Source organism: Camelina sativa, chromosome 6 (assembly GCF_030686135.1).
Source record: "Camelina sativa cultivar CO46 ecotype springtype chromosome 6, ASM3068613v1".
In the NCBI taxonomy this organism is placed as follows: domain Eukaryota; kingdom Viridiplantae; phylum Streptophyta; class Magnoliopsida; order Brassicales; family Brassicaceae; genus Camelina; species Camelina sativa.
Window position 1 is genome coordinate 2,622,643 of NC_141885.1, and position 12,723 is coordinate 2,635,365.

General features: G+C 34.3%; 3 protein-coding genes and 1 pseudogene across 4 annotated transcripts; all 4 read left to right on the forward strand.

Annotated features, from left to right (window-relative positions):
• Positions 1–329: 329 nt before the first annotated feature.
• On the forward strand, positions 330–2,413 carry LOC104790189 (methionine aminopeptidase 1C, chloroplastic/mitochondrial). 2 transcript variants are annotated; one of them, XM_010515892.3, is made up of 10 exons: positions 330–480; positions 642–675; positions 771–1,014; positions 1,111–1,272; positions 1,361–1,402; positions 1,474–1,545; positions 1,625–1,704; positions 1,788–1,888; positions 1,973–2,020; positions 2,097–2,413. In XM_010515892.3, the coding sequence occupies exons 1-10, from the start codon at positions 372–374 to the stop codon at positions 2,243–2,245; spliced, it is 1,041 nt and encodes a 346-aa protein (XP_010514194.1). In that variant the 5' UTR covers positions 330–371; the 3' UTR covers positions 2,246–2,413. The 2 variants fall into 2 exon arrangements, 1 of the variants encoding a protein (XP_010514194.1); XR_015560294.1 differs by having other exon boundaries at positions 342–480; positions 1,844–1,888.
• Positions 2,414–2,468: 55 nt separating this feature from the next.
• On the forward strand, positions 2,469–3,038 carry LOC104793885 (putative F-box protein At3g25750; annotated as a pseudogene).
• A 1,094-nt stretch (positions 3,039–4,132) lies between these two features.
• LOC104790190 (allene oxide cyclase 2, chloroplastic-like) lies at positions 4,133–5,242 on the forward strand. The gene is made up of 2 exons (XM_010515893.3): positions 4,133–4,530; positions 4,627–5,242. Exons 1-2 carry the CDS (start codon positions 4,311–4,313, stop codon positions 5,151–5,153), a joined length of 747 nt encoding a protein of 248 aa, XP_010514195.2. The 5' UTR covers positions 4,133–4,310; the 3' UTR covers positions 5,154–5,242.
• A 1,047-nt stretch (positions 5,243–6,289) lies between these two features.
• On the forward strand, positions 6,290–7,581 carry LOC104790191 (allene oxide cyclase 2, chloroplastic-like). The gene is made up of 2 exons (XM_010515896.2): positions 6,290–6,738; positions 6,919–7,581. Exons 1-2 carry the CDS (start codon positions 6,507–6,509, stop codon positions 7,443–7,445), a joined length of 759 nt encoding a protein of 252 aa, XP_010514198.1. The 5' UTR covers positions 6,290–6,506; the 3' UTR covers positions 7,446–7,581.
• The last annotated feature ends 5,142 nt before the right edge of the window (positions 7,582–12,723 follow it).

The window sequence follows — 12,723 nt, forward strand, 5'->3', positions numbered from 1 at the left end:
TCAACATATAACTACTTTTAATTATTTTATATCATCAACACATAGCTACTTACAAATTACTAAGTCAAAATATATATTAAACCAACCAATAAAGATTAGAATATATTATTATATATATTGTTAACTATACATTGTTATCTATTCAGTAAATATTTAAACTAATAATATATAATTTTTACCTTTTTCTTTCTTATTAGAAAAAAAATTTAAACAACATAGATGATATTCAAAATAGAAATCAAATTACATTTTTTTTTGTGGGGCATACTCGTAATTATAATGGGCCTTATTGATTTACAGGCCCATCAAAGGGTTTCTTCCTCAAAATCTTTTTGGTCCGTTGCTTTATCTTCACCGGAGGAAACAAAAAAATGTTGCAGAAGATTTCCCCGTCACGTTCTTTATTTAACGGCGATAAACTAACGCCTCCAAAAAACTTCGCCGGAGCTCCGACCAACTTCACCACTTTCCCGCTCTCAGGTTTCTCTGTTTTCTTTGTTTGTTTATTTCGTCAAGTTCGTGTTTTAGGTTTTGGAGAAATTGATAGTGATGAAGGGATTAGTATAATTTGATTGCGAATTCGAGAAATTTTTGGAATCTGTAAGTCATAATTCGAAATATTACGTATTGTTTTGTTGCAGGTAAGAAGAAATCATCTTCTCTGAGAATTAAAAGGTATATATAACAAAATTCAATATTCATGAATGTGTGACATTGTTGAAGCAGTTCTAAATTTGATGCATTTTTTTTTTTTTTTTTTTTTTTTTTAGGATTCAACAGTTTCAAAACTCATTAGAAGATAGAATAAACCCACGTCCACCTCTAGTATGTGGAAGAGTATCACCTCGTCTTCTTGTGCCTGATCATATACCAAAGCCTACATACGTTGAGTCTAATGAAGTACCAAAGATATCAAGTGAGATTCAGATTCCTGACTCTATAGGCATTGTGAAAATGAAGAAAGCATGCGAGCTCGCTGCTCGTGTGTTAGACTATGCAGGAACTTTGGTTAGAGTAAGTGAAAAAAAGATTAGCTTTTTTATTGTGAAATCTCTAAATTTGATTGAACCCTTTTGGTTTGATAGCTTTTTTGTTGTTGTTGTGTTGCAGCCATTTGTTACTACAGATGAAATTGACAAGGCAGTGCATCAGATGGTTATTGAGTCTGGTGCTTATCCTTCACCTCTTGGTTATGGTGGGTTTCCGAAAAGTGTTTGTACCTCGGTTAATGAATGTATGTTTCATGGTATTCCTGATTCTCGTCCCCTACAGGTTTGTAGTAGTATGAAACTGCTTTTTCACGTATGAAAAATTCTCTTGTATGTAGTATAATATATCACTAATCAATCCTTGTTTTCAGAATGGAGATATAGTAAACATCGATGTCGCGGTTTACTTGGATGTAAGTCTTTCTTTATGAGCTTCTTTAGCTACTCTGCTATTATAAGTTTTGGATGTAACACCTTCAATCAGGGATATCATGGAGATACGTCAAAGACTTTCTTATGTGGTGACGTTGATGAAAGCCTTACACAGCTTGTGAAGGTTAATGGATACTCCTTTCCTTTTTTTTTTTGCTTTACTTCTTAATTTTTATGAAAACATTAGAGATTGTTCTAAACAGGTCACACAAGAATGCTTGGAGAAAGGTATATCGGTTTGTAAAGATGGAGCAAGCTTCAAACATATTGGGAAGATAATTAGGTAATAACTAGTAGTACTAATCGGATTTAAATAAGATATACAATAGAGAAGTTAGGAGGATCAGTTTTGATTATTTTCAACAGTGAGCATGCTGCAAAGTATGGCTATAATATGGAGCGTTTCATCGGTCATGGTGTAGGAACTGCATTACATTCGGAACCTCTTATATATCTTCATAGTAACTGTAAGTAACAACAAAAAGGGCTTTTCCGCAGCAACTCTTGGTAATGGTGTGGAACTTCTCTGAAAATCTCTCTGTTCTGTGCAGATGATTATGAACTTAAATATATGATTGAAGGTCAAACTTTTACGCTCGGTGAGTATTCTCTATATAGAATTTGATGAATGCATTTATACTCTTTTTACAAAGTGATTCGTTCCTTTGTTAACAGAACCAATTCTTACCATTGGAACGACGGACTTTGTAACATGGCCAGACAAATGGACAATTGTGACAGCAGATGGTGGTCCGGCCGCACAGTTTGAGCATACAATTCTTATTACCACAACTGGTGCAGAAATTCTAACCATATCATCATGAACTATATCACAATGTTCTTGAAATTTACATCATTAACCATTTAGAAAGTGTAAAACAAAGTAGTTTTTCACCTTCCCACCAAACCCTAGACCTTTTGAAGGTTGGGGAATCTTACAAGATTCATATATTCGATGAATTAAAGTACGACAAGATATGTTATAACTCGAAGTATGAGAAGATACCATCAGATATATTCTTTAGAGTTTCTCTCCTATAAATCTGGTGCAGTAGCACTAGAGAAGGAAGTAGAAGTTGGACAAAAACTAATAACCAAGTCGTATTTCTCGGACATTATACTTCACAAGGGACATATCTTATGCCGTGGACATAAAAGGAGCAGTTTGGTGGATTAGTTTATCACAGTTAAGCATTGTTCAACAGACACCTTCAACTCCGATGGACTATTCTAAATATGATAGTTGCAAAGACAAAAGGCTCCTGGAATATTGTGGAGATTTGTGCATTGTTTATAAACTTACCGTAACTGATGAAAAATTATAACGAGAGGACCGTCAGTTTTAAAGTTTATAAGATGGACGAGGAATTGGTAAAATGGGTTGGGGTTAGTTCCTTGGGAGACAACGCATTCATTGTGGCTTGGGACGGTTGTTTTACGGTCGTAGCCTGCGAATATTATGGATGTTTGAAGAATTCTACCTACTTCCCTTATCTTGATACAGTGAACGGCGAAATTGTTAAAGTGTTCAAGCTTGATGATGGTATAGTTTCATCGAGATGACTAAATACTTCATCTCAAAGTTGTTTTGACATATTCTCTCCTCCCTTCCTCTGAAAATATTAATTATCTTTAATTTGTACCTTGTTTAATTATTGCATATAATAAAAACTTATTGTGTCCAAATATCTAGGTAGAACTTAGAAGTAATATTTTATTGTGGGACAAATATCTAGTTATAGAACTTAGACGTAATATTCGTTGTGGACCAAAAATCTAGTTAGAATAACGAATTCAAAGCTTCACAAGCCACACGTTTTTCATTTCTCCTTTCGTAGTTTAGGAACCGGCCAAGAAGTGTACTCAACTTAGACAGACCCACGCTAGGACCCAAAAACTTGGACCATGGAAAACTTGCCGACCGATTAACTTAAAATAAACTTTAAGTTTCAGATTTGATTATGTAGAATCTGTTGTTATTAGATTAAAATTTTGTTAAACTCTGTTAAAGTTTAGTATGAGTTAGTTTGTGATTTGTAAAAAGTCATTTAAAATCTTAACAAATATTGGATTCAGACTTTTATAAAGTCATTAAAAGTTTTGTGTTATTCAATTAAAACAAAAGATCTAAGATTGTTAATGAATTCAATTATTATGTTATTGGTTTGAGATTTATCAAGATTTTTGAAGAGTTCAACAAGCTCATTAAAAGTGAATAAGTGAAAGATTGTTAAAGATTGCTAGAGAGTTTTGTTGATTAGTTTTCTAAAATCTTGTAAAGTCCTTCAAACAATTCCTGTATTTTTATGATACTTTCCAAAACTATATTTTGTAAATAAAGTGTCTAAAATCATGAACCAATAACATAATAATTGAATTCATTAACAATCCTAGGTTATTTTGTTTTAATTGAAAAACACAAAAATTTTAATGACTTTATAAAAGTCTGAATCCAATAACTCAAATTTGTTAAGATTTTAAATAACTTTTTAAAAATCACAAAATAATAACACTAAACTTTAACAAAATCTTGATTTAATAACAACAGATTCTACATAACATTTAAAATCTTTAAAACTCTATTCAAATCTCAAACAAATAACTCCCACTAAACTTTAACAGAATTTAATAAAATCTTGATCTAATAACAACAGATTCTACATAACATTTAAAATTTTTAAAACTTTATTCAAATCACAAACCAATAACTTGAATTTGGGAATTTACGTCACGTGCTATTGCATCATTCAATCCAATGTCTGGTCTTTATCTATAAATAAAGAGACATTTTAGTAGAATTAAAATCACTCATCTCATAAACCAAAGTCAGTCTATTTCATAACAGCCTTCCAGCAAAAAACCAAAGTGTTAAACAGTCTTCTTAGATCAATGGCTTCCTTTGTTATGTCTCTCCGATCTATCTCTATGACAACTCTAAACAATCTGTCATGCAATAACCAATCTCATCCTAGTTCTCTTCTTGGTTTCTCTAAATCCTTTCAGAATCTTGGAATCTCATCCAACGGTCTAAATTTCTACTCTCCATCAAGTTTCACTCCCAAGAAGAACCTCACTCCTACCCGAGCTCTCTCCCAAGACGATAGACCAAGTAAGTTGTCTAAACATGATCTCATCTCTCATTAATTACAAAGTACCCAACTCACATATTAACTTATTTTTTTCATTCTCCTTGTGATAATTTCAGGTAGAGTTCAAGAACTAAGCGTGTACGAGTTCAACGAACTAGATAGACACAGCCCTAAAATTCTCAAAAACGCCTTCAGCTTAATGTTCGGTCTCGGCGATCTTGTCCCATTCACAAACAAACTCTACACCGGCGATCTTAAGAAGCGTGTGGGAATCACCGCCGGTCTCTGCGTCGTGATCGAACACGTCCCCGAGAAGAACGGTGACAGATTCGAAGCTACGTACAGCTTCTACTTCGGAGACTATGGCCACTTAGCTGTACAAGGACCGTACTTGACTTATGAGGACTCGTTCTTGGCCATCACTGGTGGATCTGGAATCTTTGAAGGTGCGTACGGACAAGTTAAACTTCAACAGCTTGTGTACCCGACGAAACTGTTCTACAGTTTTTACCTTAAAGGGTTGGCTAATGATTTGCCTGAGGAGCTTACCGGAACGCCAGTTCCTCCGTCTAAGGATGTGATGCCGGCGGCGGAAGCTAAGGCGTTGGAGCCCACTGGAGTTATAAGCAATTATACTAATTAGTGAAAATAATTAATATAGACTTTTGTTTACTCATCATGTCTATGTATAATGATATATTCTTTATAAAAAAATAAATTCTTATTCTTGTATAGTCAATTTTATCTTTTTTTTTGGTCAAAAACATTATGTTGATTTATTAATTGAAAAGATTCAGAAGCAAAGTCGAAGATCTTTGATGATGAGATTCAGGGAATAACATATTAACATATATAATTTAATAAGTTGCATGTAACAATCCGTAGTATACTTAAACCATATATAGGCAGACTCATTTACTCTAGTTTTATGTGATTTATTTTTAACGACTTATTTGAATATGTCAGTATACATGGAAGATTTTGCATTCTAGCATGGTCTTCACTCTAGCGCATTGTGCAATCTAGTGATTGCCACTTATTAGATAAGTCTTTTTGGTTATGAGCAAAACCAAGTTTCATGAACATTCAAAACTAATCCTCTAGAATGTTACTTATATTGACAATTTTATCATCTAAAATTTACTTCAAATAGTTCGATTTACATTATTTGTTTTGCATACTGTGGAGCCAATTTCTTTTGTTTTCTTTTTACAATAAATTCTTATCATGATGCCGGTGTGGAGAATTTTCCATATCTGTGGTGAAAATGACAACTAGTCCACTATACTACGTCAGTTGGCTATATACTGCCAATATCCGTTTGAATCGTTTTAGTGCTAATATCAGTACCCATCAACAATTTGTTTTTTTCTTAATTTACGATCAACAATCCATCAATAACTTTAGAGTAAGATTTTCATCTAAAATAGTTAAGAACTCAGAATTAATTTATATCAAGATTAATTAATTTCGAAAAAAGTAAAATAACATATTTAATTATCCATTAAAGCATAGTGCACAGATTACTTCATCACTCATACATCGTTATATTTTTGATGTATTAATTTTTGTTTTCGAGTTAATGTGAATGGCTGAAGTATATGTTTATGAGCTCTGTAACTTTTTCACTAACATAATTAATACTTTATTCATTTTTTTATGAAAATAAGTATCTTAGATATTATTGGTTATATATATCCCCACGTTTTTCATTCTTTTAGTCTGCGGCCGGCCAAAAGTATTCAACTTAAATCCAAGACCCAAAGCTTAGACGACGTTCCGACCATGGAATTCAAATCCAAATTCACTCATAGCATCTTTTGGAAATTTAGGCACGTGCTATATTTCATCACATCATCAATCATTTATCACCCCAATGTGTTATCTATAAATATGTACATACGTATAAAGAGACATTCCATGCAACTCAACTCATTCATCTTACCAATCAAGTCAAAGTTTCTTCGTTGAGTATTTTTCTTTTCTATTCTTATCAATGGCTTCATCTGCCATGTCTCTCCAATCTGTGTCTATGACAATGACAAATCTTAACAATCACTCCTGTTTTCAGCGAAGCTCTCTTCTTGGTTTCTCTAAATCCTTTCAGAATCTTGGTATCTTGTCTAACGGTCCGGATTTCTACTCACGATCAAGTTTCACTCTCAAGAAGAACCTCACTCCTTATCGAGCTCTCTCCCAAAACGGGAATATTGAAAACTCCAGACCAAGTAAGTTAATTGAACCCCTTTTTCTTTTTTACCATAATTAAATATTATGTTTTAGCAAAAAAACAAAATTATCCAATTTAATTAATACTTTGCAAACTTGATCACGTAAGCACATGACCATACCTCAAATCAAGTATCTAGTTATAAACATGAATTTTTTTTTTTTTTTTTTTTTTTCAGGTAAAGTTCAAGAACTAAGCATGTACGAACTCAACGAATTAGATAGACACAGCCCAAAAATTCTTAAAAACGCTATGAGCCTAATTTTCGGTCTCGGAGACCTCGTCCCATTCACAAACAAACTCTACATCGGCGACCTCAAAAAGCGCGTTGGCATCACGGCCGGTCTGTGCGTGGTGATCGAACACGTTCCCGAAAAGAACGGTGACAGATTCGAAGCCACTTACAACTTCTACTTCGGAGACTACGGCCACTTGTCAGTACAAGGACCGTACTTGACTTACGAGGACTCGTTCTTGGCCATCACTGGTGGCACAGGAGTCTTCGAAGGTGCGCACGGACAGGTTAAGCTTCAACAGCTTGTGTACCCGACAAAACTGTTCTACACTTTTTACCTTAGAGGGTTGGCCAATGATTTGCCGGACGAGCTCACCGGAACGCCGGTTCCTCCGTCTAAAGACGTGAAACCGGCGGCGGAAGCTAAGGCCCTGGAGCTTAGCAGAGTTATATGTAACTATACTAATTAATTCCTGATATTAGTCCTATGTTTAATCTCTTGTATTAATAGATTCATTAGGGATTATCTACTTGTCATATTCCTTTTTTGTCGCCGCCAATAAATTATATATAGAAATAATTAGTAAAGTAGATACTTTTTCGAAATAATTTGGAAAGTAGACACTTTTTAAAACAAATTCGAGAAATAGACACTTTTCTCTTTCTTCTCTACTAGAAAACTCTATTAGACAAGTATTAAAAAAAATGACATTTTTAATTTTTTTTTATTTCTTTATGTATCCACACATAGACAAATTTATTTTTAAACTAGTCTAATAAAAATCAATCCAATAACAAAGTTATGTTTTTTAATAATGGATGAATTTTATACTTTTTTTTATTTTTTTACACATGACCAAGTTAATAAATTAAATAAAAAGTTATTTTTACAAATGAATAAATCATTTTCTTAATGGATTTATGTGTTTTGAATTTTATATATGTGCTTGATTTTGAGAAATATCTTAAAACAACACTAAAACATGTTTTATGGACAATTATATCACACATTTCACAAACTTCCCAAAATATCTTTATTAGACACATTACAATATTTTAAATTATTTTAGAAATTTCATAAACTTCCCAAAATTTCTAGATTATTTTTTTTTAGGTTTGAGTTCTCTATTTTACATATAGGTTATAGTTTTGAAGAGGTAGGGTTTAGTTTTGAAAATTTATTTAGATGATACACCAAACCCAAATGGTACATAAAACCTAGATGGTACACCCGACCTAGATGGTACACCAAACCCAGATTGTACACAAGAATAACAATATTTCACACATTACAATTTTTTAAGTTAGTTTTTAGATTTTTTATAGGTCTGGGTTCTCTATTTTATATTTAGGGTATAGTTTTGAAGGGATAAATTTTAATATTAGAATGTAGGGTTTGGTTTTGAAAATTTATTTAGATGATACACAAAACCGAGATGGTACACCCAACACATATGGTACACCAAACTCAGATAGTACACTAAACCCAGATGGTACGCCCAACTCAGATAGTATATCAAACCCAAACTGTACACCAGAATAACAATATTCACACATTACAATATTTTTAGTTAGTTTTTAGATTTTTTATAGGTTTGGGTTCTCTATTTTATATTTAGGGTATAGTTTTGAAGAGATAGAGTTTAATATTATAATGTAGGGTTTAGTTTTGAAAATTTATTTAGATGATACACAAAACCGAGATGGTACACCCAACGCAGATGATACACCAAAATCAGATAGTACACTAAACCCAGATGGTACACCCAACTCAGATAGTATACCAAACCCAAAAGGTACACCAGAATAACAATATTTCACACATTACAATATTTTAAATTAGTTTTTAGATTTTTTTTTAGGTTTGGGTTCTCTATTTTACATTTAATGTATAGTTTTGAATAAGATTTAGTATTTATATTGTAGAGTTTTCATTTTGAAAATTTAATTAGATAGTACACTAAACCAATATGGTACACGAAACTTAGATGATAAACCAAATCTAAATGGTACACTAAACCCAGATGGTACACCAAATCCAAATAGTACAAAGATCCAGATGGTATACTAGACCTAGATGGTACACCAGATTCAGATGGTACACCAGACCTAAATGGTACACCAGATTCAGATCGTATACCACAACTAGATGATACACCAGATTCAGGTGGTATACCAAACCCAAATGGTACACTAGACCCATATGGTACACCGGAGCTAGATGGTACACCAGATTCAGGTGGTATATCATACATAGATTGTATACTAGACTCAGATGGTACACCAGACCCATATGTGACACCAGACGCATATTATACACTAAACCTAGATTGTACACTAAAATCAGATGATACACTAAACTTATATAGTACATCAAACCTTATGGTACACCAAACCCTGATTGTACACTAAACCCAGATTGTACACTTAATCCAGATGGTACACCAAATTAACATTATCTGATACATTGCAATATTTTAAAATAATTTTTTGGAATATTTTTTTTTTTAGGTTTGGAATCTCTATTTTACACTTAATGTATAATTTTGAAGGGTAGTGTTTTAGTATCTAGAGTTTAAGATTAAAATTAAGCCCTTTTTAAAAAAATTTAGAGTGCTAAATTTGAAAATAAAAGTTATTTGATGTTATTTGAGAGAATTTTCTTAATTTAAGTGGACCATGAAACATTAATTTTTAATCTAATACCTCAAAATCGGGTCCCCCACACATAAAATTTCATTGGAAGATACATTTAATTTTTTATATATTATATTCCATCTCACATTTCCTTTAAAACCAGGACCACAAATAAAACTCTCTTTTTGTGACACATGGTCTGGGTATATTGGTCTTTCTATTTGTTTTTGTCTTATACTATATCTTACAAATTCTCTATTTCACAAAAGTTAAAAAGTGTCTACTTTTCAAATTTTTAACAAAAACTGCCTATTTCTCAAATTACTTTTCAAAAAGTGTCTAATACACTAATGAACTCTTATTACTTTTCAAAAAGTGTCTAATATGTCTAGTAAAATTTACATGCCAAAGTTCTCCATCCACAAATTTTTAAAGATTGCTGATAAAAAAAAAAATGGAAGAGGACCATGATGGTAAAGCTCACATGCATAATCATCTACTTAATTTGGGGAAAAACATGTGATAACTAAGAAGATGATATTGGCGTAAAAAGGAATGAAGGGAAAGAGGTCGGAAAATGAGGAATAAAAGGACAAAACCACTTTTCAATTGATAACAACAGTTTGGAAGCATTTGTTAATCCTATGTCATCAAAGTGTACTTATTATTTTTTTGGTTAAAGAGTCTTGAAAAAACTCCAGAGTTAAGCATGCTTGAGCTGTAGTAGTCTCAGGATGGGTGACCTTCTGGGAAGTGACTGACGGAACTTTGCAAGTGAGGACAAAACACAGGAAAATATCATGTGATGATTTGTAGGGATGATAACAAGTCTCTAAAACCTCATGGATGTAGCATACCGACCGTCGGATATAGATAGACTCACAGGCCTAGTGAAAAGACGTGAGGCCCATTTGGGCCCATGGAATAGGAGTGGACATGGGGTCCACTGAGAGTTGGCGGTCGGGGCGTTACAACTGGTATCAGAACCAAACCCAGATGAGTGTGGAGTCGAGTGGGGTCACCATTGGGGGTGACGATCTTGGTTTGCAACGAGGACGTTGCGATCTGTTAGTGGGGGTGAATTGTGACACCTCGGTTTCAGAGACTTGTAAGAATTGATTTGGCCACCTATGTCACCAAAGTGCACTTATCTTTTCGGTCAATGGTCCTGAGAGTACTCCACAGTTAAGCTTGCTTATGCTGGAGTAGTCTCAGGATGAGTGACCTTCCGCGAAGTGACTTTCGGAACTGTGCGAGTGAGGACAAAACAAAGGGAAAGATCATGTGGTGATTTGTAGGGACGGTAACAAGTCTTTAAAGTCTCCCCGACATAGCAAACCGCCCGTCAGATATGGATGGACTCACGGGTCTAGTGAGAGGACATGAAGTCCATTAAGGAAGATGGACCCATAGACTGGGATTGGACATGGGGCCCACTAAGAGGTGGCGGTCGGGGAGTTACAAGTGAACTGAAACAACCCGACCCGTTTTTTTGATAATAATAATATAATTAAATACCCCATAATATTTAATTATTGTACAACCTAAACAATAAATAAACAACAAATTAACATGCACAACGGAAGACAAACCAAACAAACTCCAATTTAATATAAATACAATATGAATCGTAACCAATATAAACCAGCAACCTAGCATACTTCTAACAAGAGTCCAACAACAAAATAACATAAACACAACACAACAACCGAGACCCTAAATCATCCTCCTCCTCATCGCCATGATTCCACTCTACACATTACCTGCACCACAAACACAACGAGATGCGTGAGTATTACCAGAAATACCCAGTGAGGCGATCCTCCCATCTACGAGATATACACACAAGAAAATTAAGAGTATAACCACAAATAAAACATAACAAACTAGTCATTAAACAAAAAATCCAATAATACATGCACCATACCTACACATCATCACACAAAAACAAGTCATACAACTCAATTGCTCAAATAAGCTCATGGTCACGCACTCACCTTAACAAGCTGTTTCTTACAACAAATACAACCAGTTGAGACTCTCGTAACATCTGCAACAGCCCAGCAACGCCGTACAACAAGCCACACAACCAAAAACGACTTTATAGCAAAACTGGACAGAAGCATCATAAAAGGACAGTCTCAAAGACGAAACCCTAAAATAAAAACCAATTGTTAACTATCAAATCACTTCGGTGAAATGCTAGCCCTAGATGTCTCAAAGCTTTTGACAAAATTTTAGCACGATCAGATCTCAGGCGAAACCGCAATTGATCCTGAAACACCCGCTGGTCTCAATCCGCGACTGCGAAGAAACGCCCCACGAGACTGCCGATATATCCTAGAATATTAACACAAATTCACTTCTGTAAAAGGAGAGTGTACGAAAATCTCTTAGCTACATTTCTACCAAAAATCAGTACCTTTCGAGACAATTTGACAGTCAGATCCTCCTTCTCCCAAATCCTAATGATTCTGCCCCTTTTACTTCTTTCTAAGATAAAGCTTTGTTGATCTCTTTCTCCTTCGCATTCACACCGAATCGACCAAGGCTCTCTCTCTCTGCTTCTTTCTAAGTGTCGAAAATCCACAAAAAAAGTAGGAGGCGTCCAAAGCTTATAAACGTCCTCTTAGGATTTTTCAAACCCAACTCTAAACCAGGAGAACTTAAATCAAACCGGCCAAATTTTAAAATTAGGAAAACGGGATGTTATAGCTTTTTCTCTCCAGTGCATATTTAGAGGATGATAACCAGGAAAACACTTTGGGATGAGTGACCAAAGGCGTTGGAGAGTCGGGTTGGTGAGCCTCCCTATTAAAGTATGGGGTTTTCTTTGATAAGGTCTATGTTTTCCAGTTATGGGGCTCAGACTCTTCTGCAAGTAGGAGTTGCAAACTCACTTTGTTTCCCTTTCCCTCTTAGGTTGTAGGGAATTCTTCTGTCCATAGTGTAGAGAAAAATTGAAAGTATCCTAAGCTAGGGTTCTTCACACAGAGTTGGGAGTGTTCTTTCCTAAAGAGCTGTTTTTTTGCCCAAGGGCTGAGAGTTAAATACTTACAACAAGAGGCAATAAATGCGAGCCAACAAAAACAGTTCTTAACCTAAAGGTGA

Coding starts and splice junctions, on each gene's coding strand:
- LOC104790190 (XM_010515893.3), top strand. CDS start 4,311: ATGGCTTCCTTTGTTATGTCTCTCCGATCTATCTCTATGACAACTCTA. Junction 4,531..4,626: donor CTCCCAAGACGATAGACCAA/GTAAGTTGTCTA, acceptor TGATAATTTCAG/GTAGAGTTCAAGAACTAAGC.
- LOC104790191 (XM_010515896.2), top strand. CDS start 6,507: ATGGCTTCATCTGCCATGTCTCTCCAATCTGTGTCTATGACAATGACA. Junction 6,739..6,918: donor TATTGAAAACTCCAGACCAA/GTAAGTTAATTG, acceptor TTTTTTTTTCAG/GTAAAGTTCAAGAACTAAGC.
- LOC104790189 (XM_010515892.3), top strand. CDS start 372: ATGTTGCAGAAGATTTCCCCGTCACGTTCTTTATTTAACGGCGATAAA. Junction 1,015..1,110: donor ATGCAGGAACTTTGGTTAGA/GTAAGTGAAAAA, acceptor GTTGTGTTGCAG/CCATTTGTTACTACAGATGA. Junction 2,021..2,096: donor AGGTCAAACTTTTACGCTCG/GTGAGTATTCTC, acceptor CTTTGTTAACAG/AACCAATTCTTACCATTGGA.